Source organism: Zonotrichia albicollis, chromosome Z (assembly GCF_047830755.1).
Source record: "Zonotrichia albicollis isolate bZonAlb1 chromosome Z, bZonAlb1.hap1, whole genome shotgun sequence".
NCBI classification, from domain to species: domain Eukaryota; kingdom Metazoa; phylum Chordata; class Aves; order Passeriformes; family Passerellidae; genus Zonotrichia; species Zonotrichia albicollis.
The window spans coordinates 57,144,879-57,168,146 of NC_133860.1; the positions used below are offsets into that span (position 1 = coordinate 57,144,879).

A 23,268-nucleotide genomic window follows, 5' to 3' on the forward strand; every position below is an offset into this window, starting at 1 on the left:
GCAAAAAATTTACACAGTGAATAGGTAGGAAGTTGCTTGGGTGATCACATTTCTTCACTTAATCTCACTTCACTACAGTGAGGTCACTGCTAAAAAAGCCCCACAAAATTTAGACCATGAACAGATCAATGCACAGGACAACATTTTTTTTTCTGGTCCAGTAATGATTTTTCTTTGTATGTTTCCTTGTAAATATACCCTGGCACCTGTAATGGTATGAATGCCATATTTAAAACCTTAAGTTCAGTAATATGAAATCTGTAGAAAAGTAAGCAGCTGTATCCTAAAAAATCAGTTTTAAGTTTCTGTCTTAGTAACTGAAAGACACAATTATTGATGTTCTGGGTGAAATAGCCATACAATTTCCTAAATTCTAATATGATAGTTGTGTCTGGTTGAGCCCATATTGCCAGAATTTTAATCAGCAAATTTACTGAAATCAACAGTATCTCAGACATAGAGGAAAACAGAAAGTGACTGAAGCTGAATTTCTTTGTGAAAGTATACAAGCAATTGCAAGTACTTCTAGATAGTACCTATTTCTTGTTATTCCTAGATTTATTTTTAAATTATTCTGAAGAACATTGTCATAAAGACTATCATTATCAGGTCGGTATTTCAGGTGAAAAACCTAAGTCTGAAGCACTTCAAAAACATTCTATGAACAAGAAATTAAAATCACTTCACTATGGTACAGAACGAGCTAAAGAAACTACTTGAAGTACACTAGAATCATATAAAAAACAAATAGTTGTGTTGTTCATATGCTTGGTACAATTGAATGTGTCCATCCACAAAAAAAAAAGTAACCCAAACAAAATACCTGTTAAAACTGTAATCTGTATAATTTTATTTATAAAAGGTAGAGCAAAATATTAATTAATTATATGCAAATGTTAAATGTTCCTTTGTGGGAACTACATCTTATTTAGCAGATGCCTTTGTGTGTTCTTCAATATTGCAATCAAATGTCACTCATACTAATTTCACAATACATGAAAACTTTCCAATACCTTGTCTCATAGAAGAGAGTTAAGGTTCAGTAATAGAAATTGTGGAGGTAGAGATGTTCTGAAGAAAGAGAAGCCTTATAAAAGAATACACTCAAAAATATTGAAGGTTCTTAAGCATTTAAAAGCAGATGATCACGGAAAAATATTTCCAGCAATGCTTTCCCTCCACAGGTCTTCAACAGATAGAAAATGAAAGTCACATTCTTCGCCAGCTGTGAGAAAATTGATAGTTCAGATGTCTCTTTTCACTTTGACCATGTCTTTAAATGCCGCTTCTAGTATCTGCAGTCACTGCTCCTCTTGCCATTCAAATCCATGCAAGCAGTCACTCCCTGAATTTCTGGCATTACCCACATGTTTCTTAGATCTAATTCAGACTGGTCATTGATGCACTACACACAGAGTAATGTTTTCTGATTTTCTGTATTTTCAGATTAGCTGTATTTTAATTGAAGTGATCAAACAAGTCATTAGACCACCCTGATTCCATGTCAAAGTCTTTCCAAATCTTCTTTTGATTTGATTATTTTCAAAAATTTTGGCTCATGCTCACAGGGAATTGAGAATTTCAACAAGATTAATTTCTCTGCTGTCTTCCAGCACTTCAATGTGCCTATCACATTTTCAAAGATTAACAGTTTATCCTCAGAGAAACAGGTAAGCATTGTCAAGTATTTTCAAGGAAGGAAATACAGATACAGGTGTTATTGAAATATAGATAAGGGTGTTATTGTCCCAGATGATCAATCAGACCATCAGTGTGGGCCTCTTAACCACTGTACCTGCTGAGCCTACTGTAGTCATCCCCAGGCTCATTATGATTCCTTGCTTAGAACAGAAAGCATAAATGAGTACCAGATAAGCTTTTACTGTACATATAAGACACAAGAGGACACTAGCATTTCTCCTTATTTAAACAAAAGTCAGTCTTCCACATATGTATGTTTCTCTTTCCTACTATGTTTGTACATAGTAGCACCACTTCTCTGCAGCAAGGTGGTTGCAGATAAAAGGTGAGAGGAGGGGAATGTGATATAAAAAGAAAAATGTACCTTAACAAAAATAGATTTTTCAGTACTGGCTCACAGACACACACACACACACAGAATCTTCAAATATTAAAATATCCCCTGTCATTTCCCTACTCTCCTTGATCTGCTGCAAAGTTATGAGGGTTCATTTATAACAACAGTGACAATTTCTGCAGAATACCATAGTGTGATTGAGGATGAGAAAAACACAGAGACAGAATGCCTACAAAATGTACATACACGGACATAGCCTGAATTTTTTAGTTGACGCTTACACAGGGAACAATCTGGGGGCAAATACCCTCTTTGCTCCATACTTTCTAATCACTTACTCAAGAGCACATGAATGTGTGAAATCAATCTGAACCACTAGGATCTTTCATCTCCTCAGTGATATCTAGGTTTGCATATGGCATAAGGCAATGGTGAATCAAGCCTCATGATCTTTACAGGGAATTTTGCCTGAAGAGACTACAGGCAGCCACTGAAACAAAGCTCAAAGATCTTGTTGAAATAGCACCAAGTACAGGTAAATGCAGAAATTTACAACTTAAGACTGGCTCATAGCATTCCTTCCTACAAAATGGCTTTCAGATTAAGAAGAAAAGGCTAAAATCAAACTAGCTTGCATGTAAAAAAAAATGGTGTGCAAGAATATTTCTGAGCCAGTGAATTGTGTGCATCTGTGAAAACTGAGGTAGATTTTTTTTGTTGTTACTCCAAATATGTTCCAGCATATACTTATTTAAGGTCTTGGCAATGCTAAACCAACTTGTATCTTCAGTCTCTTTCAAGGCAGGCATTTTGTCTAAGTCTTTGACACTGTAAGTGCATTCTCTTCATCCCCAGGTTGTGCAGGCTTGCTGTTTCCTCTTAATGTTAAAAATGAGTAACTCAGTCCTCCTGCCATGCTAAACAAAAGAGAATGAACAGTGGTGTCAAAGATGTCTGATGTTACAGATGTCATTTCATAGGTACATAACTTTCCTTCTGAAGAGCTAAAGAACACCAGCTACTATAAACTAGGAGTGCCTAAGAGCTATGTAACCCATCTGAGAAAGCAGCCCCAAGCAGACAAAGATCAATTACCAGTTGCTCACACAGATTCACACACACAGGGCATCATCCAAGCACAGAAAGTAACCACTCACAAGTTAGAGCTTATATTCAATGGGCACAACTCATTCAGTCAGTGTTCTCACTTCCCACTTGGCTTTTACTTGGAAGCCTCACAACTCAGAACTGCTGCTCATATAAAAATAAATAATTCCACACAGTAAAACTGCAGGCATATTTCCACAATTAGGCCTTACCACAGAAATATTTAATGTCTGAAAACAGACATGAAAAGACATAACTAACTGTAATGACCTTTACATTCTGGAGCAGTGCTTTGTCAGGCCAGTAGTTTCAAAACTGCATCACCAAATGAGTCCAATCAAACAAAATATAAAACTAGAACTCAATGAGAAATTTTCAGCTTCAATAAATAAAGGCTATTCAAGTTTCACTTACCAAATATTTAGCCCTACAAAGTTTAACATGGAGAATATGTAATCTCCACCAATCAACATTCCGATGTAAGCAACGGATATATTCTGAAAGGAAACAAAAATCATGCATTTATTTAAGTCAGATTTCATCTCTATGAATACAAACAACATAAACTATTTCACTTTTCTAAGGAAATAGTTATACTGTATTGCTGACCACTCTAAAATCAGCCTTGAAACTAACTTCATGGATGTCAGCCTTATGGATAATGTAACAATGAAAAAAAAAAGAATAATAAAATCAGTATGTTTTCTAAATGTATACTCTAAATATGTATATTCTAAATATATATATATATATTATCTTTGGAATTCAAGTCTCATTTCTCAAAAGTGGGTTTTGGATTCTCCAGCATAAAAAGGATGCCTTAAAGTCACAGTAAAAGTTCTTCATTATGACCTTAAGAGGGTTATCTTTTCCAACTAAATGTGCTCTGAAATCACTTGGTACAGGTTCAAGACAGGCACAGCTTAAAGTTAAAAATTCTACCTCTCACCCACCTGCTTCAAGTTTTGGAAAAATAGACCCCTAAAGACAGAAGGAAAAATGTAGAAGTGTGTGATCATTTTACCAACACTTTGTTGCTTTCAATTGTTTTAGCAGCTAGTCTGCATAATGACATCTGTCTCTACAAGTCTCTAATGGAGACTGCTGCATCATAACCTGCTTCTCAACTTTAACACTGTTCAAAGAGTGTCAAAGACTATTACAGCTAAGAAAATAGAAATAGTCTTGCCCTGACTTAATGGTTTGATGAAGACATATAAAATTTAAAACAATGTTTTCAGGGCCACAGAATGAAAATTACTAGATTAATCTTGCAGCTTTCAAAAAAGAAAAAGGATGTAGAAAGAGAAGTACTGCCCTCCTTTTGCAGATTTTGTCATGGTGAATTTTTTGTTTTCCTTAGTCATGGAAGGGAGCACTTTCAGTACTGTTATTCTTGTTAAGTTGAATTCTGAAAATTTTTTGCCCACAGCTGCATAAGTTTTGTCTTTTCTCTTTCAGCTTTATAATTCTATGTTTCTCTCCAAACTGGCCTACTAAAAGCACATGGGCAGTCAGGGATGTTCCTAGACATGCTGTCCTCATCAGTACAAAGCAAGATGCACAGTTTTAAGTTAAACTGAGTTAAAGAAAACAGACTCTAAGGACACCAGGTTCAATTTTTAAGATGTGCATATTTTGGTGTTGGTTAAATTGACCAATTGTACAAACCAAAATTAAATAGTCCGTTCAGCTAGAACACAGGTTCTCACATAGAGGCTGAGGCACTTAACCATAAAGCACACTTCATACTTCACCTTAGTCATCATTCTGTATCTACAAAAACCTTACATATCAGCTGCAAAAGAAATTAGTTTAGCCCAAAGTAAAAGTTCACCTGGATTTGCATCAGGGCATCTTGACTAACACATAATAACCTAATAAACAACAGAGGCACAGAATATTCCCTGATGAAATGTGGCTAAATGCACACCTTTTAATTAAAATTGTTCCAGTTTCTCTTGTAGAAGAAATAAAAATAGATCAATACTAACAATGTTTTCTGGAGCATACCTGACTTTGAAGGCAAGAGAACAGGGTCTCTTTGTGGTGTGAACTTGCTTGGCACAAGCAGTGTCTCAGTATTAGCCCTCATTTTGAGTTTCCATCTCAAAGCAGAGTCAAGATCACTGCTGAGCCAATGCTCTTTCCTGTCTATTTGAGCATTTTTATTTCTCTCTTCTGGTCCATAACTCACCTTGATTGCACCAACTACTGTTGTTGTGAGTGCAGAATTGTAATGACTGCACAGGACAGTAGAATACATCAAGAGAAACCTAAACAAAGGAGAAAATTTTATAAATTCCTCCCAGGGAGCTAACAAGTTTAACATTACTTCAAGATATTCAACATTATCTGGATCGGTATTTTTCTGGAATCTATAATCCCACCTGCTTCAAACCCTTGTAAAAGAATTTCTGTGAATCTCTAATTTAAGTTAATGATGTGCACATACAGAATATTCAAACTACATGTTAAAATATGCTACTTGAGCTCTAGCAGAGTCAACTCTTTTCTCTGTGCTGTTCATATGTCAGTGTTTGAAGTTAGTTTGACCCTTGGTTATGACGCGGAAGATAAGAACAGGATCCAAGTCCTTCTTCCTTTGACTCTGCAGTTTCAACAGGAACAAAGCATCGTTTCATTACTTTTAGGTCTCCCACACTTTTCCAGCTGCTTTGAAGAACAAACACACTGAAACAGTTCTTATACTCAAGGACTTACATGCTATTAACTGCAAAGTTAGATTACTGGAAAAGACAGACAGAAGAGACCGTACAGAAAATACAACGCTAAATGTCATATTGCTCAGCACTCTACTGTGAGGTCAAAAACCCAGATAGCACTAAACAGTTATTTACACCATTAGAAACAATTAAAAGTCAAGACATAACCCTGGGGGAAAACCCATTTTCTCTGAACTTTAATGTAACTTATTAGTGAGTCTTACGTTTGAGATTTGCAATTTGAAACATTGACATTAAAACAACTTGCTTTATTCCCCCATATCCTTACCCCAACAAGCAGGAAAGAATAAATTGAAAGACAAATAAAACATTTGTCCAGTGCTGGAAATGTGTTGCCTATTAAAAAGAGAGAGAGAGAATTAAGTGCTATATAATCAACTGTAAACACATATAAAATGTACTTAATATGAAAATATGTAAATTCACAAAATACATTTCATTCATACCAAAATTATGAACCACTTATATTACTTCTGGAAACAATTTAATGCATCTAACTTGACAGACAGCAGGATGACAGCATCCCTGATACCTAGACAAGTACTTGTAACATGTAGAGCAGTGCAGGTACACAAGTGCACGCTGTAAGCAATAAACATGAACGCAATACCGAAAATTGTGTTTTGCTATTTACTGACAGATACTAACACTGTGAATAATAACACATAATAAATAGTGTTGATGTGAGATGGACAGAAACAGCAAATACATAAATAATTTCCTCTGAATCTCTTCCACACCACAGATTCATTAATGAACAACTTTCAGGGCCCAAGCCTGTGTATTTGAGCATTACTAAGGTCTCTCAATAATGAATATTGATGAAAAGGCTCAATCGCTTTGAAGTATCCTCCCTAGTGAAGTGCAGCAAATGAACACACAGTGCCAACCAGCCACTAAGAAACATGTCAGACATTCTTTTCCATCTCTAGCAACTCCTGGATATGCCTCATTTTAATCTGGTTAGTTTACACTTGCTACATAAACAACAAATTCAGCTAAGGCTGAACACATCCCTGAGAAACAGAATAAAGGCTGTTGGTCCATGCTAACAGCCAGCTGAGCCTCCACCATGTGAGGTAATGGGTAAAAAGGATCTTGAGCAGCTCTGCCCTACTAGAATTTTGCTGGTGTGCAACCACATGCTGCCAAGTATAACAGAGAGCCATTCTGGGGCTTCCTTCCTCTTACATTGCATCATGCTTTCCTGTCCTTACAGTGAGCCATCTAGCAGAGGAGAAATTAGTAACATGGGCATTCATTTAAAAACTGCAAATCTCTCCAAGATTACAGAACTAGCTAGAGGAGTAGAAGCATGTCCCTACCACTCGGTGGTAGGGACAGACATGGCACTGTTGCTTTGACTTCACAGCAGAAGACGTATGCTGTGACGGGTCAAGGCAAGAAGTTCTGCCAGGGTAAAAACTGGTCTGAAAATCTGCTCAGTAAAATGGTTATTCGCAATCATTTGCATATCATCCATTTTCTTTGTTTTCTCTGTAATTTGATTTCTGTGTGTTACACTGACACTAGTTATCTGCAACATTTAACAGTACTTCTATTTTTAAGTGACCAAACCAATGTGATGCACAGCAAGCAAAATTTTCCCTAATAGATATTTATTCTCTTCAGGTAACTGAGCATTAAGATGTTTACAGCAAATCAGCCAGTGGGTACAACATACTCCTTATTTTGCCCTAAAGTAAACATAGCAACCAGGTAAAATTCTCTGACCAGGTCTACCAAAATATTTCAAACCCTGTGTTCTGGAAAAGTAATTGAAATCTTACAGCTATAAAAACTTGGGCTCCTTTTCCAAGATAGGCAGCAGCTGCATTGTCCTAAACTGGCACAAGGTCATGCTGGACTGATGACATTAAGAAATTTCACATTCACTATTCTAGCACTTTCAGGGAATCATAATTTTTCTGCTTAAAGCAGAATTCTAAGAACACAGTGACAAAATCGTGTGAGTTCAGGGCAAAACAACATACAACAAAGAACATTATAATGATTTATTACATCCTCCAAAGAATTTTCTGTGGCAAATGTAAAACATTTCTAGAAAGGAATATGAATGACTAGACTCATTTAACTATTACCAAAAAGGCAGCTCAGCAAGTCTGAGGGAGCCAGGAAAACCTTCTGGTCTGATACTTTATGTATCAGGACATACTGCTTACAGATACTGTACTAGGATTACCTGGGGAGAGTCTTGCTCTCATTCTATGAGAATGCACAATGTAGGTTACTAAACTAGACAGACTAAACAGAAATTTGCCCTGGACATCAGAATGACAGAAAGACTCAAAGAGAAAGATTGAAAATTGTCTGTATAGCTGCAATCTTGTTTTAGAACATGTGGCAAATCACACAGTGCAGCTGGATTCTCAACCTTTTGTTCAAGCTGGGTGTACCTGAATATACCTTAGTTCCAAGACAAAGACTCAAATAAGGACTATCACATAAATTAGCTTCTCCTTAAGTGAATACTCCTAAGTTCTTACCTGTGAAGGACAAGTCTAACTCACAATTTTCATACTAATCAAACCAATATTGAGGGAGAATTACCTCTTCAGAAACAAACAAAAAGGCCCTCTCACTTCCCAAGAAGCCCCTCTCTTTCACTCCTCAAATGAAATCTGAACAAAATAACATTATCAGTCTGAGATATGCAATATTGCTACTTACCTGCTGAAAATCTCCAGTAGAAAAGCTAATAATAACTGTTGGAATCACCATGAAACAAGCATTATAAAACAGGACACCATATTTTCCCAGCTCCTGTGAAAAACAAACATGGCATTTGGCATTAAAAGCCACTTGGGAGCAAAATACTGCATATTTCTCTGGTAATTCTTCTGACACTATTGTCAGCGAGTAGACAGAATACATCTCAATTTAAAATACAAACTTGCAATCCTTTTATTCAGTGTTTCATACTAAGCTGAAATTCCACTTCACTCACTCTGTGCACTCAGCAGAGTGTTACTGCTCTGTTATACCTTGGACACTTCCCATACAACCCTAGGAACTTTCAAAAGCACTGGTCCAGAAGTGCTTTGTGTTGACTTCACATTAGTCTCTCCCTGGCCAAGGAATCACCTACTCATTCTACTACAAATCAACCACAAAAACATATAACAGGAAAATTAATGAAGTTTGACTCATAGATAGAGCTCTGTAATCACTGGTAATTGATGTAACTTTAAGCGACTTAAGGATTGCCATATAACCTGTGGGTTAACTTGCTTGGCACAAAGGCAGGAAATTAGGAGAATGAAAAAATAACCTTCCCTTCCTACAGATTCAGCCATGCTGCTTAGAAAATCTCTGCAGCCTATCTCTTCTCCTGTGTTTTGCAGAAAATTGCGAGGCTGTTAAGTGCTGCTTATAAATAAAAAAGGAATCTGGAATCGACAAAGATGTCTAAGATTATTAAAAGATATATATTTCTGCTATATAGAGTGAAGCACAGAAGTCAGAAACTGAACCTCTATCCAAGATTGCTCTTTGCTATGGCTTAGTATGTTTCATGGCACTGCATTTGAAGAGCAGCCTTGATATACATTTACATGAGTAAGTATATCAAGACATCACCTAATACCTTATCACACCTGCTTTTGCTGAAGACTTGCTTTTAGATAACTGAAAAAGACTACAGTTACTGTGGTTATGACTTAGGCTGGACAGTTCTCTGTTTATTTTACATAAACCTCACATAACATGTGTTTCTAGTCAAAAAGTCATCATCCCTATATATATACATATCAAATTTGGAGGTAAACTGTTTGCTTATGGTTTGATTTTTTTTAATAACTACAAACTCTGCTTAAAAGCCTTGGGAGAAAAGAAAATACAGTTTGCTTACCAAAGTGTAGCCAGAGATAGAAATAACAACTTTTTCTAGGCTGTTCTCTATTAAGAATGCATATATCAACTGGAATGTGAAAGTAAATGAAGTTATGTATGAGTTCATAATGGTAAGTACATAAAAGTCATATAATAAGTAGTTGTCCTGGGGTGACTAATGGGGTGACTTTATGATGCTGAATTTTATTCCCATTTGTCTGTTTAGCCTAGAAATAAGTTTTGTGCCTTTAAAACTAGATCCAAGAGCGAAGAGGGGGAAAAAGAGAAGCAGTGGAAGGTCTGAGGCAGCTGTATTCAAGAACATGGAGATAAGAGCTTCAGCTCTCTCTCTCAGTGTGTGTTGTCTGCAGCACAGACAGTGGGAGAGAGCTCCCCTTTGCTTTTAGTTAGTTTTTTTAGCTAGCTGAGGCAGAGAAGTTCCCTGGACTCTACTTTGTCTTTTTCTTGGAACTATTCAAACCTGCTCTGGACTGAAAACCCAGGAAAACATCACGAGCTCATGCCTGTGCCCCACCAGGGCCCAGGACACGGCATTTTCTAGCACCAGAAGGACTGATAAGAGACTGAGCAAGCCGAGCTACACTCCATGACAAGGACTCTCTCTCTCTGAATTTGGCATCTCTTCAGAACAGTGTGAGGTTGCAATGCTTAATATTATTCTTTTTCTTTTTTTTTTTTTTTCATGTTTGTGAGTACCTTGCTTGTTAAATAAATAGTTTTTTCCACTTTTCTCCAAGGAAGTTTATCTCCCAGTCAGGTAGGGAGAAGAGCCACTTGAATTTGTTTTGTAGAGGGACCCCTCCCTAAATTTGCCCTAAACCAAGACAGTAGCTCACTGCTAAATTCAAACCAACCACCCCAAGTTACCTTTGGATCAATTTTCTGCTTTGTATAAACTCCATTTGCTGCTGTGAAGATATCATTTAGCAACACAAACATATAGCCCTCCAGATTGAAAGACAGATCAGACCTGGGAAAGAAAGAAAGAAAAAAATACGATATTGTAAATAAGCAAAAAATATGCAATGCATTGCATTATCTTGTTTACCAAGAAAAATATTGTGAATGAGGATATGCAAACCCCATGAACTCCAGCCAGTCACAGGTTTTGCTCCAAGCCTTCTTTGTAAGTACTTTAAGTTTCTCCAGTCACAGGACCATCACAAATGAAACATCAGAGTTCCTAATGCTCAGTGTGAAAGTGGCAGGAAATGTTCAGTTTCCATTCAGAGAAAAATTCCATCCATCTCAACCCTGACAACCAGTCAAATTATAACTGAATTTACTTACCTATTTCTTTTACTAGAAAGAAAGCGGCTAGGGAATAAAATCCAACTGGTTTGTATGTTTTTCAGACATATTGCCATACTTTTTTTTTTGACTAGTTACTTCATCAATACAGGGTAATTCATTTGACAGGATATGGCTCTATCTCTGCTCTATCTCTGTCACATCACATGGAAATTATTTACCCTTGTTCATAGCAAAGCCAGGAAACAAACAAGGAAAACACTAACTTTGCAGATAGGTAAAGGCATGTTCAAACAGAAAACAGAGAACAACAGCATATGGGTGCATTGTAGCAATTATCTCACAATGGAACTTAAAAAAAAAAAAATGGGAGGGGGTTATGATTAAAAAAATATACAATGTGTAACTCCATATTTGACAACCAAAATATCATTCTTTCTATCCAGAACAAGAATATACTTTTCCAAGATTATTAAAATACAATGATACCATGAAATAAAAACAAGATTCCTCACACAGTTTTAACTTGCTTCACTTATGATCCTGCAAACATGGAAAACTTAGAGGTGGAAAAAGACATACCCAAAGACTGTCAGCAGGAATTAGATTTTTTCCTTTGTATAACTGCAGCTCCCAGTGATGTCACCAGAGAGGTTTTCCAAATCAAAACTTTATCCACAGTAACTTATCTCCACTTAGGTTTACTCAGAATTAAACAAGGAAAAAGTTCTCCTGCTGTCCCTCCCCTCATAATATGGCTTTGTATGAGAAATTAAAACCTTACCCAGCGGCTATGAAAGCCCCAAGAATGATGGCAAATACGCTGACTATAATATTCAGTGGGTACCGTTTCCTGCAGGCAAAAATTGAAACAGTTCACATTTTCAGTATTTGAAGCAGAGATTAAATGGCTGTCTGCCTGAAAAGTTTCAAAGCAATTAACAATCACAGAACACAGAACAGGGCAAAATCTTGACAACCTTACAGAAACAATGTGATTGCTCATATGCCAGGCTGTCAGACCTTGGCCCTGCAAACGGAGATTGAAAAAGCACTCTGAGCACTCTCTTACTAGACAATTATGAAAGTAAAGATTAAAGGTTCAAAGTAACAGCACTGAACCAAACAAATTTAATGTGTATTGATATTCATAATAGACATCCAGCAGTCCAGTACATCTCTCATGCAGTTTTTCATACCACCTCTGTTGAGGAAGATGCTATACAGCACATTGTCTGGATTATTTTCAAATAGATACTTATTTTGAACTCAAACTGAAACTTTTTACTTGAAAGGGAAAACATGGAGCTTATAACTTTCTTCACCACGACATCAGTGCTGCCACAGAGTAGTAAAAAGCGTACTGTAAACCTATTAAAAGGTTTTTATATCTACACCACTTTATTTGGAAATATCTTAAGCATTCATTTTTGCATCGTACTGCAACATGCCTTACAGATATTCCCCTAGTCCTTATTCTGTCAAGATAAGACTGAGAGAGAAGATCCTCGAAACAAAATGTACAATTCTCTTTGAAGAAATACTCTTGGAGAAATCCTGTGTTTAAACGACTACACCTGTGGACTACTGTCCCAAGAATAAAGTGCTGAGCAGACTCTAGATAAATTAGGCCTTGATCACAATGGCTCTCAAGAGTAACAATCCAAATCTTGATTGTTTCAAAAATCCTGACATAAGCCTGCACAGACTCTCTAGAGTTCTTTCACTTTCAGCCCTGACGAAGTCCACTGTGTCAGTCTGCACCAACACAGCATTCTCCTCCCAGGCTTTCCACTGGTTAGGATGTTGCTTGCACTCACAGGCCACATTGCTGTTCTCCAGCTGACCATTTATGTGCATCTCACTGACACACATTTTTTTTCACTTGCTTGTGGGAGCGTTCAGGCCAACAGAAGACAGCAAGTTTTGCTTTCCCTGGGAGAAGTTAAAACTACATAAGAATTCCAGAGCATCTCTCAGTATGAATCACATTGATCAATTAACTGCTGCTTCGGCCAAAAGCAGATGACAGTTTAGTTGGGGGCTTTTTGCAGTTTTAGCTTTCCCCTGATCATCACTCTCACGCTGCCTGGGTTCAGATTCAGCAAGCTGGTTTTCTCCTTGTGAGTTCATCTGGTGAGCTCAGCATCAGTCATGTGGATAGAACTGTGGAATTCTGGACAAAGTATGATGTATTTCTACTCCTGTTCCTCCTGTTCCTCAGTACTACTGAAATTAGAGATCCTGAGCAGCTAGCATATCCTTCTTAATTTCTCATGAAAAATAACATAGGTGTCTGTAAGTAAGGAATTCTGTGATCTAAGAACTGGTAAATACCATTTTGCTTATTAACCTGGTATGTTTTCAGACTTGACTCAGACAGTTACTCTACATAAGCAGACTGCCATGCTATCAGTACTCTTTGGAGACATAAGGATCTGTCAGTTAGAAGCAGTTCACAGTTCAGAAACCTCCAAGACAAGACACAAACAGAACCACTGAAAGTGACTGAGTTGTGTCTGCTGACCCAAAACCCATGTAATGGTCTAGAGAATGAGATATGAAAATGGAGGCAAGTTGATTTTTTCCCTCTCTTCACTAAAATGTCTAATCTATGCCTTCAAAAAAGCTATATAAATCACTTTCTTTCTCTATTTGTAAGTAAAAATCACTCATTCAATTTTCTGATGAGATGACACAAGTAATCCATTTGATGTGATCAAAAGTAAAGGAATCTTAAATGAAAAAAAAAAAAACCAACAAAAACACAACCCCAAAAACAAACAAAAAGGATCACCCAAGTATGATGATTTCCAGCAGTAAAGTAAGTGGAATGGCAAACTTCCTGAGCACTGTAAACATCGGCAAACTGTCAAAAAAACCAAAATAAAAATCCAAGCATAGTATCAGATTAATAGCACTCTTATATTCTAACTCTTATTTTACTAACCCAGGGGATGGAACAATTAGTCCAGGAATAAGAAACCAAACCAAATAGCAAATCATTTAGTACATATATATGAAATGTCAGTCTGAAATGCACATGAGACAACCAAATAATTGAAAGATAGCAAGCTTTGCCAGTGAGTAAATTTGTGCAACTGGCTATGTTTGAAGGTCACTCTGCATTACTGAAGTGGAATATAGTAGGTATTTTTTACCTAGCATAACCCTTATAAAATAATTCTTCCTGCAAAATTCATAGGCAAAGTTAAATAAAAACTATTTCTATCAAAACTTAAGAGGAGAGACACTAAACTTTTCTCTGAAAACATGTAACAGAAATAAAATACAAAGAAAACATGCTTAGTAAACAAGCTGTACTTTGAAAAAGTAAAATAAATCCATGACCAAAGAATTAGAGGAAATACAAGAAACATAAAAGGTAGGGCCACAGCTGCAACTACGAAACAAACTTCTATTTTTAGCAAGATGTTGTTGATCTGCATGAAGTAATGCAGTTGGAAACCTTTCTGGGTGAGAAAACACTTGCATCTGACACTGTAAATATGACAGCATGGCCATATGGACCAATTAATCTCCTGCTAAAGATAATTATTAACAATTGCATTAGTCAATGATACAATTCCTTACACAATGTTTAAAAACTTTACAACAGATATTTTGAATTTATGCATGGGATCATCTGCACCTTCCAGACAACCTAAACAAGGTGAAGAATTCAATGATGTAAACAAGTATCATATATTGTACCAAAATACAATGTAACAAAATATTAATGGTAGGAACACTGCAGGCATTTTAAAGCTTCTGTTATAAAAATTAGTTAAAACTAGTAAATCTAAAATTGGTATACCAGCCACAGGAGAGGGAGAAGGCGCACTTACATACCCTACTAAGCATTTAAATTTACAATCAGAGAAAAGGGAAAGAAAAGCCCAACTTTTACGGCTTTAAAACTTCTTTCATATTCACAATGGCTGAAGTGCTACCAGGCACAGTACTGCCTAAGTCTTAATGTCTGTTTCAGTGGAACAGCTCGTGAACACATTCAACAAGGAGTTGCAGAATCAGGCATCTAGTGTTCATAGCTAGAGAACATTAATTCTATAAATAAAAAGAAATGTGTCACGGACATATTTTATGAAAAATCCTTTTGCTAGGATTTTTTCTCCTGAGAAGCTGAGAGGCCTCAGAAACGAAATGCAAACCATAAATTATTTGCTGCTGTAGAATGCAACAGGTGCATCTTTGATTGGTCTCATGTGGCTGTTTTTAATTAATGGCCAATCACAGTCCAGCTGTCTCAGACTCTCTGGTCAGTGACAAGATTTTATTATCATTCCTTTCCTCACTAGCCTTCTGATTAAATCCTTTCTTCTATTATTTTAGTATAGTTTTAATATATAATTTTCTTTTAATATCATATATATCATAAAATAATAAATCAGCCTTCTGAAACATAGAATCAAAATTCTTGTCTCTTCCCTCATCCTGAGAACCCTGCGAACACCACCACAGAAATGTAAACAAATCAAAAGTAATACACTGGTGGACCTCATCACTCTCTACAACTCCCTGCAAGAAGGGTGCAGTGAAGTGAGGGCAGGTCTCTTCCACTGTGCCTACAGTGAGAGCACCAGAACATATGGCCTTCAGATGAGGCAGGGGAGATTCAGACTAGATATTAGGAAAAAATTGCCACTGTTAGGGTGATCAGGCATTAGAATGGGTTGCCCAGGGAGGTTGGTGGAGTCACCATCCCTGAAGGTGCTTGGATCTGGCATTGGGTTGGTAAGATTACTAGTCCAGGGTTACAGTGGTAATAGCGCTGTGTTTACAGTTGCACTGGATCATCTTACAGGTCTTTTCCAACCTTGATGATTCTATGATTCTGTGGTTCTACTTTCTTTCCTAGCATCTGTCTAATAGTTATGAATTGCACACAAACCTGCAAAATTCTGTTTTGGTTTAGCTTAGTACCAAAACTTCAGGAGCCTGCAACAACATAGAAAACCACCACAATGGTAGTGGTGTATCCTGCTGTATCCTCTAGCTGTATCCTCCAGTCCTGGTGCAGCCATCATGCTTCTGTGCTTGTCTTCCACAGAAAATACAGACATTCATTCTATCTGCATTGCTTACACCTTTTTAGCACTAGCATGGAAGCAGCTCTCATGGGTCTAAGCTTACATGGGAGTCAAGGCACTCTTCAGCAGTGCTCTCTGACAACCACCACCTCCCCAAGCACCACCACTACTCCACTACACAGTAGTTTTTCATTTCTTGGTGATTCCTAAATATCTGCCATGACACCATGGTACAAACATTTTCCTTATGCTTCTTCCTTCAGAAACACAGTTTTCCAGCTCTCTGGTTAAGACACCCAGGAAAAGCTGGATGCTTGGGTGTGAGACAAAAATGTAAGCATTTTCATGGTTACACAGGAGTATTGTGATTTTATGTCAGCACAGGACTGGCTAAGCTCCCCTTAAAGGAAGTAGACAACTTGTAAACTGATCAAATGTTTGTGTAAAAATTTCATAACAGTACCAGGGGTTTACACAGACAGACAGACACCACATGGATTTAAGACTCCAGACAATGCTCTTCTTCAGTGTTTTTTTTTTTTTTTTTTTACCCCACAAGAAAAAAAGGGTAAAATCCAAACAGTCTACTTATAACTTCTACTTACTGTACCTGAGTTTGCTGGTACTTGATAATCCACTTAAGTTGTTTCCAACATAAATCAGAGGCAGAGGAAATAACTGTGATAAAATTAAAAGCATAACTCAGATTATTTTGTTTAGAAGTACTGTTGAGGCACTTTACTTGATAGAATTTGATACCAGTCATATCAGATGTACTTTTGTGAAGAAAGAGGGGTTTTTCAACAGGAAAAAAGGTAACTATGCTGCAAGCTCATCTGCAGCTCCTATTTATGTGATGGGTCATGACCACAGCTTCACTGAAGTTATTAGAAGAGTTGCAAAGAATCCCATTTGAAAAAGAAATGCAAATGTTTTTCTTGTCTCCATAAGAAAGAATGCTACTATAAGAAGTAACTCTTTCCTGTTAATACCATGACATATGTGATCCTTACCTTCACAGGTATACTTTTGTCAAAATCAGGGAAGTGAACAATCTTATTTAGTTTTGACACATACAAGATAAGTATAGTGGCTGCCATCTAAACAAAAAGAAAAAATGAGAAGTCATGCAAGGGCAAAATTGTAATGTGTGAATGAAAAAACTGCTTCAAAGACAAAATCTTTATATGAATTTGACAAATGCTAGGTTTTATGTATTTCTTTAAAAGAACAGCACAGAATGAAATTATCAAATCAAAGTAATTTTGCTCTTATTGAAACAATTTTGTCAGCTATTTACTTAAAAGCAAAATACATAAATATACTTTACTATCCTGAAGAAAATTAGTGGCATTCTGTGAAACAATGCATGCTGAGAAGGAGTTGAGAAAATAAAATAGGACACAATCCCAGATAAACCATGAAATTTTTACTCAGAGAATAGTTTAGTCTGCAGAACCATTCCCAAAACTTTTTTTTGGTAATACAACATGGAAGTTGGGCATTGATCAATCTGTTGACAGCATGACGAAGAAATAGTAAAGATGCAGACAGAATGAAGAAGAGTATCTGAGCAATCATACATCACAGGTGTTAATATTGCCCCAAGGAGTCAAAACAAAGGGTCAAATTTTCCTAATATGAAAATACAGCAATCAACTATCTAGAGGATGAGGTGGAGTCATGTTCTGCAGACTAAAGCATTATACCATATCATATGTACTTTATATAGTGTTCAGGAAAATCTTGGAAGGATCTGTCAACAAAAAAATGGAAATGCCATTAAGTCTTTGATTCTGCAAAGACTCTTTTTTTTTTTTTCCTACAAAAGAAAAAAGCCACATCAAGACATGAATTATTGCCACATTTTCAAGCCTTTCACTGAAACAAGGTCCATGGTTCCTTGAGCAGTCTGGATATGTAAAACTCTCTATCACATCTCAAAGTCTTTACAAGACATTTTACTTTCTCTAGCACCTAACAGCAGAGATGTCAGACCTGTGGTACCCTGGTTTCAATACTCCCTCACTACCCCCTGCTGTGCAGCCTTGGCAGAAAGCAAATTCCCTATAATATTGGAAAATTAATCCCAATATAACCAGTTAGATTGTGCCTGGGTCAGTGTGGTGCTCGCTGCTGGGCCAAAGGCGGCTTCTGTGGTGCTTTACCCCAGAGATACCTTGGCTGCTGGAGAGTGCAGCGGGGCACTGGTGCAAGTCCAGGCTTGTCAGGGACTCCGTTTACCTCAGGAGAGAGAGCTTCTGGCGATGGTGAAGAGAAAAAAGGAGAGGATTCTGCTGGAGGGTTATATCCAGATGTTTATTCCATGGTTACAGAGGTCTGAACCAGGGCAACTGCCCCAGCCAGAAGACAGCCGCATGGTCTGATTAACCTTTTAAGCTCCAGGACAGGGGAAAGGGAGGGGACAGGTGAGCTACCAACCAGGTGAAAGGGGCAGGGTCTCAAGGGAGGATGACCAACCACACGACGACCTTCCTGGAATGTAGCCTGATTGACAGGACTCACTCAGCAAGGGGGCAAGGGGGAAGGGAGAGAGTATAGGCACACCTGGGAAGGGACCCGGAACTTTAAAACAGGACATTGCAACACACCGCAACACTATAAAATGTATTTGCCTAAATAATACTTGCTTCAAGGTTCAGTCTTTATCAATGATCCCTCCCTCTTTATGGACCCAGTCCACAAGCATTTGAACTTTGGTTTTATCACAATGTCTCCTAACAACAAACATTTCTGCTGCCATACTCCAAACTAACCCATGGGTAAATAAAGCAAGAAAGAATCAAAATTTTGCACTAGTCCTACTGGAAAACTGCTGGGAAATGGGGAGAAATTTATGAGGAAGTTAATGGTTTGGCTACAAACAGGGGAAATATCTCTGCATGCAGTCCACAAGGGCTCAAGGACCCTCACAGAATGTATGTCTACAGAATGTATGCATTTGCTGGACAGTTTTGAAGGCCAGATTCCTTAATTACTGAACTTTACAAGGAGAATTAAATAGCATTCCAGTCTTTCACTGGAATGACAGGCAGTAATCCTGACTAAAGCTCAAAATTGCCTGTTTTCAATGAAACAAATTATAGTTCCTTAAAGTGTATCTAATCCAGAAGACAAGCAGTTCACTGTAACTGTGATTTTGCCCCCTAAAATCTACCTCTATTATCATTAGTTTAACTTAAAAAAATAATGAATACTTTTAGTATGCTTTACTTGTGAACATACCTGTCCAATTCCAAGAAACATTGGTGATGGGAAGCTGAAAAGCATGAACAGATATTTAGTACTGAGGAATGGAAATAAATAATTAGGAAAAATAAAAAAGTTAAATTTTAAAACAAAATTCAACAATTAAACATGAGAATGACTGGCCTGTGTTTAAGAAGCGCTCAGGACTACACTTAATGTAGTAGAAATATTTTATTTCTGAAGCCCAAATGATACAGCCCATGTACAGTTGATCAATTCTGAACTTCTAGTTGTTTGGAGAATACTCATAAGTGAAGGTAACACACTTAGAGAACTCAATGCACCATTTCTTGAGTAGCTTCATGTATACATTTTAAATCGTAAGATGGGATAGTAACTAAAACATCTTGCACTTGCTCTAACATGGAAGCTTATCTCTACAATCCAAACATACTAGCAATATGTTTTTGTCAAAATCACGTTCTTAGGTAAATGTTGTAGAAACATCTATTGTCTACTAAACCAGCTACATTCCTACTATAACCCTTCAGTAGGCTTTAGCTGAAAGCATGGATAGAGTCACAGAAAGGTTTAGGTTGGAAGGGACCTTAAAGATCATCTAGCTCCAAATCTTCTGCCATGGGCAGGGACACTTTCCACTACTCCATGTTGCTCAAAGCCTCATCCAGACTGGTCTTGTTGACTGGTCATCTCTAGGGATGAGGAGCCCACAGCCTCTCTGGACAACTTACTCCAGTGCCTCAACACTTTCACAGTAAAGAATTTCTTCCTAGTATCAATCTAGACCTCCCCTCTTTCAGCTTAAGTCCATTTCCCTTTGTCCTATCACTACATGGCCTTCTCAAAAGTCCTTCTTGAGCTCTTCCCTTTAGGTACTGGAGAGCCACAGTAAGGTCTTCCTGGAATCTTCTTCAGGCTGAACTATCCCATCTCTCTCAGCCTGTCTTCACAGGAGAGGTGCTGCCATCCTGAGATCAGAGCCACTGTGATTAGTGGCCTCCTCTGGACTAGTTCCAGCAGGTCCATTTCTTCTTTGAGTTAGGGGGCTTCAAGACCTGGATGCATTATTACAAGTAGGGTCTCACCAGAACGGGGGCACAGAATCCCCTTCCTCCCCCTGCTGGCCTCACCTCTTCTGATGCAGCCCAGGTGTTGGATTTCTGAGCTGCAAACACGGTGCTGGTTCATATTCAGCTTTTTACCACAAACATCCCCAAGTCCTTCTCCCCTGGGCTAGTCTTGACCCATTCTCCATGCACACTATATTTGTGCCTAGGACTGCCTCAGTCCAGGTGCAGGACCTTGTACTTGGCCTTATTGAACTTCACGACGTTTGCAGAAGCTCCAGTTCTCCTGCTTAGTGCAGTGAGAAACATACATCTAATATTAACATAATTGAAATGGGAACAAAGCATTGACAAAAGAAACAAACACACTGACTCACAGCAAAAAGGCCATAAGAGCACTACAGTCCTAACACAGAGCTAGGAGCAATTGATAGCAAAATGTCCAATTTTCGGCTGTTTGGATGGCCTGGAAAGGCCCGGGGTGACCTTGGGGCAGCCTGCGTTTCAAAGGACGAGAAGAGACTTCAGTTCTTTTCTCGGTCTCGGTGTTTATTAATTGTTTATCTAAAAGATTTTCTCTCGGCCCGATGGAGGTCTGCTCAGCAGCCAGCCATGAGCACACTCCCCTGCCCTCCGGGCGGTCACCTATCTTTATACTCAAAGTTACGTGTACAATATTTATCATTTTTCCCCAATACCTTTCACCCTTATTGACCAGTGCACTTTTAGTAATGACCAATCCCAAAGTGCCACCATCACCACAGAAGATGGAGGAGAAGAAGAAGAAGGACAGAACACGCCCCAATTCCTCCATCTTACTTCTCTAAACCCCCCTGTACAGAAATCCTAAACCCTGTGTTTCACTCTCTAATTAACTAATCCCTTCACCATTCACTCCGGTGAAATCCTCCTATCCTCATACAAGTGTCGTCTCCTGTGTAGGATCAAAGTCCAGCCACCAGGCACTTCTGGCAACATTCCAGGACTCCCGAGCCCCCCAAGGGTGGTCTCGGTGACTCGGCACCTCAGTCCTGAGGTGCTGAGATCCCACAGCAAAAGAGATCAGGGAAACAGAAGTATTGGGGGGCAGGAAAAACATCAAAAATAGCAGGACTTCCATTTATAATCATGTGACACTTAAACTGCCTTTTGTTTAGTATTTACAGCCACCCATATAAAGATGGAGAGTTTGTCCAACTGTACTACACAGATTTCTGCAGACATTTGTGATTTGCAGAGGCCTAAATATTTCCAGCATTGCTGTAAGGGCTTAATACAAAACTTAGGTTTACTGACGGACATACTCTATTATCTCACGCAGATGTGCTAGATGTATGCCAAGGACTTTCAGGGAATTGCAGTCCATAGGATAAAAAGCACTATAAAATAAAATCTCAACTTGCACCATGTACAATTTATGAGACATATTAAATACAGCTGCTATATGTTCAAATAGCACTAAACATTAGAAAATGAATTTGGCTTTTTAACTTTCTTCTCATTTTGGTTTTTCTTTTTCTTATTTTGATTCAAGATGAGCTAAACCACAGCAAAAAAGAGCAAAGATTTTAAGTAAAACATGTTACTGGTGACAAAAATGGCAGTCACAGGACAATATAGAATCATAGAATATCCTGAGTCAGAAGGGACCCGGAAGGATGATCAAAGTCCAACAAGCATACACACCTAGATGGGAAAAGAGTTGGAGAAGAATGCCCAAGTTCCTACTTCCCTCAGCTGCAAGACTAAGAGTAAAATGCAGTGCAAGAGGTGTGCAGTTAATGTTGTTGCTTTACACAGTGGTAGAAGAATCTAATTATCACCTGGATTCCATATGGGAATTAGCACCATCAAGTCAAGGACGGAATCTCTCGGTGTTTTTATGATCAAGCCATTTTACGAAGTTCACTTTTCGTTTTTGGCTACCTCAGAAAACAAAGATGCTGGAAGGAAGATACTGTTCGGCAGGAACAGTTAGAGGATACGCTGTTTCCCTCACGGGTGTCTCAGGTAGTGCGATCCTCTGGGAATAGCGAAACGACCCCCAGGAAAAGACGGGCGTAGTCGGAACTGTGCCTGCCGTCGGGCGGTGCTGCAGAACCGGTACATACTGGGCACGGGTGGGGTCTCAGATTGGAGAAACCGGCCCTGCTTCCAGCACATTACCCACTAGCTGGCTGCTTGGGATCCCGAGCTGCACGGACACTCGAGGGTCACGCCTCCGGGAAGGGGAGCAGGAGCGGGAAGGCTTCTCCGCCGGGCAGGGACGGAGCCTGGCATGGCCCGGAACCGGCCGTACCGGCACCGGCTGCAGGGGGCCGCCCGCTCCGCCCCGGCGCTCACCTGTAGGCGCTGAGGAGCGCCTTGTTGACCAGCACGATGAGGAAAGAGCACGTCCCGTAGAAGAGCGCCGAGAGCACCCTGGGAAGTGTCGGCGAAGCGGCGGCGGCGTCCGCCTCCTCCCCCGCGGCTTGCCCGGCGCTCATGGCGGCGACGAGCGGTGGCGAGCAGGGCCGCACCGCGGGCTTGCACCAGGGTGGCCGTGGGGACGCCGCTCCTCCTCCTGCTCCCCGGCCCGTCCCCAGACGGCGGCGGCGGCTGCGGCCCCGGGTCCGGGTCCGGGCGTGGCGGCCCCGGGTCCGGGCGTGGCGGCCCTGCGGGCGGGTCTGGAGCGGCGCCGCGCCTCGCCTCGCCTGCCGGAGGCGCTGCCGCCGCCAGGGCCGGGGCGCCCCGCCAGAGCGGCCCGCGGGGCTCGGCGGCGGCGGGGCGGGCACCGCGCGGGGCCTCCGGCGGGCCGGGGCCGCGGCAGCCCGGCCCCCAGAGCGCCCGGCCGTGTTGTTAAACCAGGCCGGCGGCAAAGCGGGGCCTCTGGGGCCGGCCTGCGGAAGGGAGAGGGCCGAACC

The 23,268-nt window shown here is 39.4% G+C and overlaps 1 protein-coding gene across 2 annotated transcripts; it reads right to left on the minus strand.

The window, feature by feature from the left end:
- Positions 1-850: 850 nt before the first annotated feature.
- On the minus strand, positions 851-22,996 carry SLC35D2 (solute carrier family 35 member D2). Of its 2 annotated transcripts, none has more exons than XM_074532912.1 (12): positions 22,709-22,996; positions 19,314-19,347; positions 17,081-17,167; positions 16,678-16,745; positions 13,814-13,885; positions 11,801-11,869; positions 10,633-10,735; positions 8,584-8,676; positions 6,161-6,228; positions 5,343-5,421; positions 3,560-3,642; positions 851-2,955 (listed from the first exon to the last, which is right to left on the minus strand). In XM_074532912.1, exons 1-12 carry the CDS (start codon positions 22,849-22,851, stop codon positions 2,853-2,855), a joined length of 1,002 nt encoding a protein of 333 aa, XP_074389013.1. In that variant the 5' UTR covers positions 22,852-22,996; the 3' UTR covers positions 851-2,852. The 2 variants fall into 2 exon arrangements, with proteins under 2 accessions (XP_074389013.1, XP_026650989.1); XM_026795188.2 differs by having other exon boundaries at positions 22,052-22,852.
- Between the last annotated feature and the right edge of the window lie 272 nt (positions 22,997-23,268).

Excerpts from the sequence above, each read along its gene's own strand:
- SLC35D2 (XM_074532912.1), bottom strand. The coding sequence starts at position 22,851 with ATGAGCGCCGGGCAAGCCGCGGGGGAGGAGGCGGACGCCGCCGCCGCT. Across the intron at positions 16,746-17,080 it reads ACAAAAGTATACCTGTGAAG|TTATTTCCTCTGCCTCTGAT; the intron begins GTAAGGATCACA and ends ATTTTATCACAG. Across the intron at positions 13,886-16,677 it reads TCAAGTACCAGCAAACTCAG|TTTGCCGATGTTTACAGTGC; the intron begins GTACAGTAAGTA and ends TTTTTTTGACAG.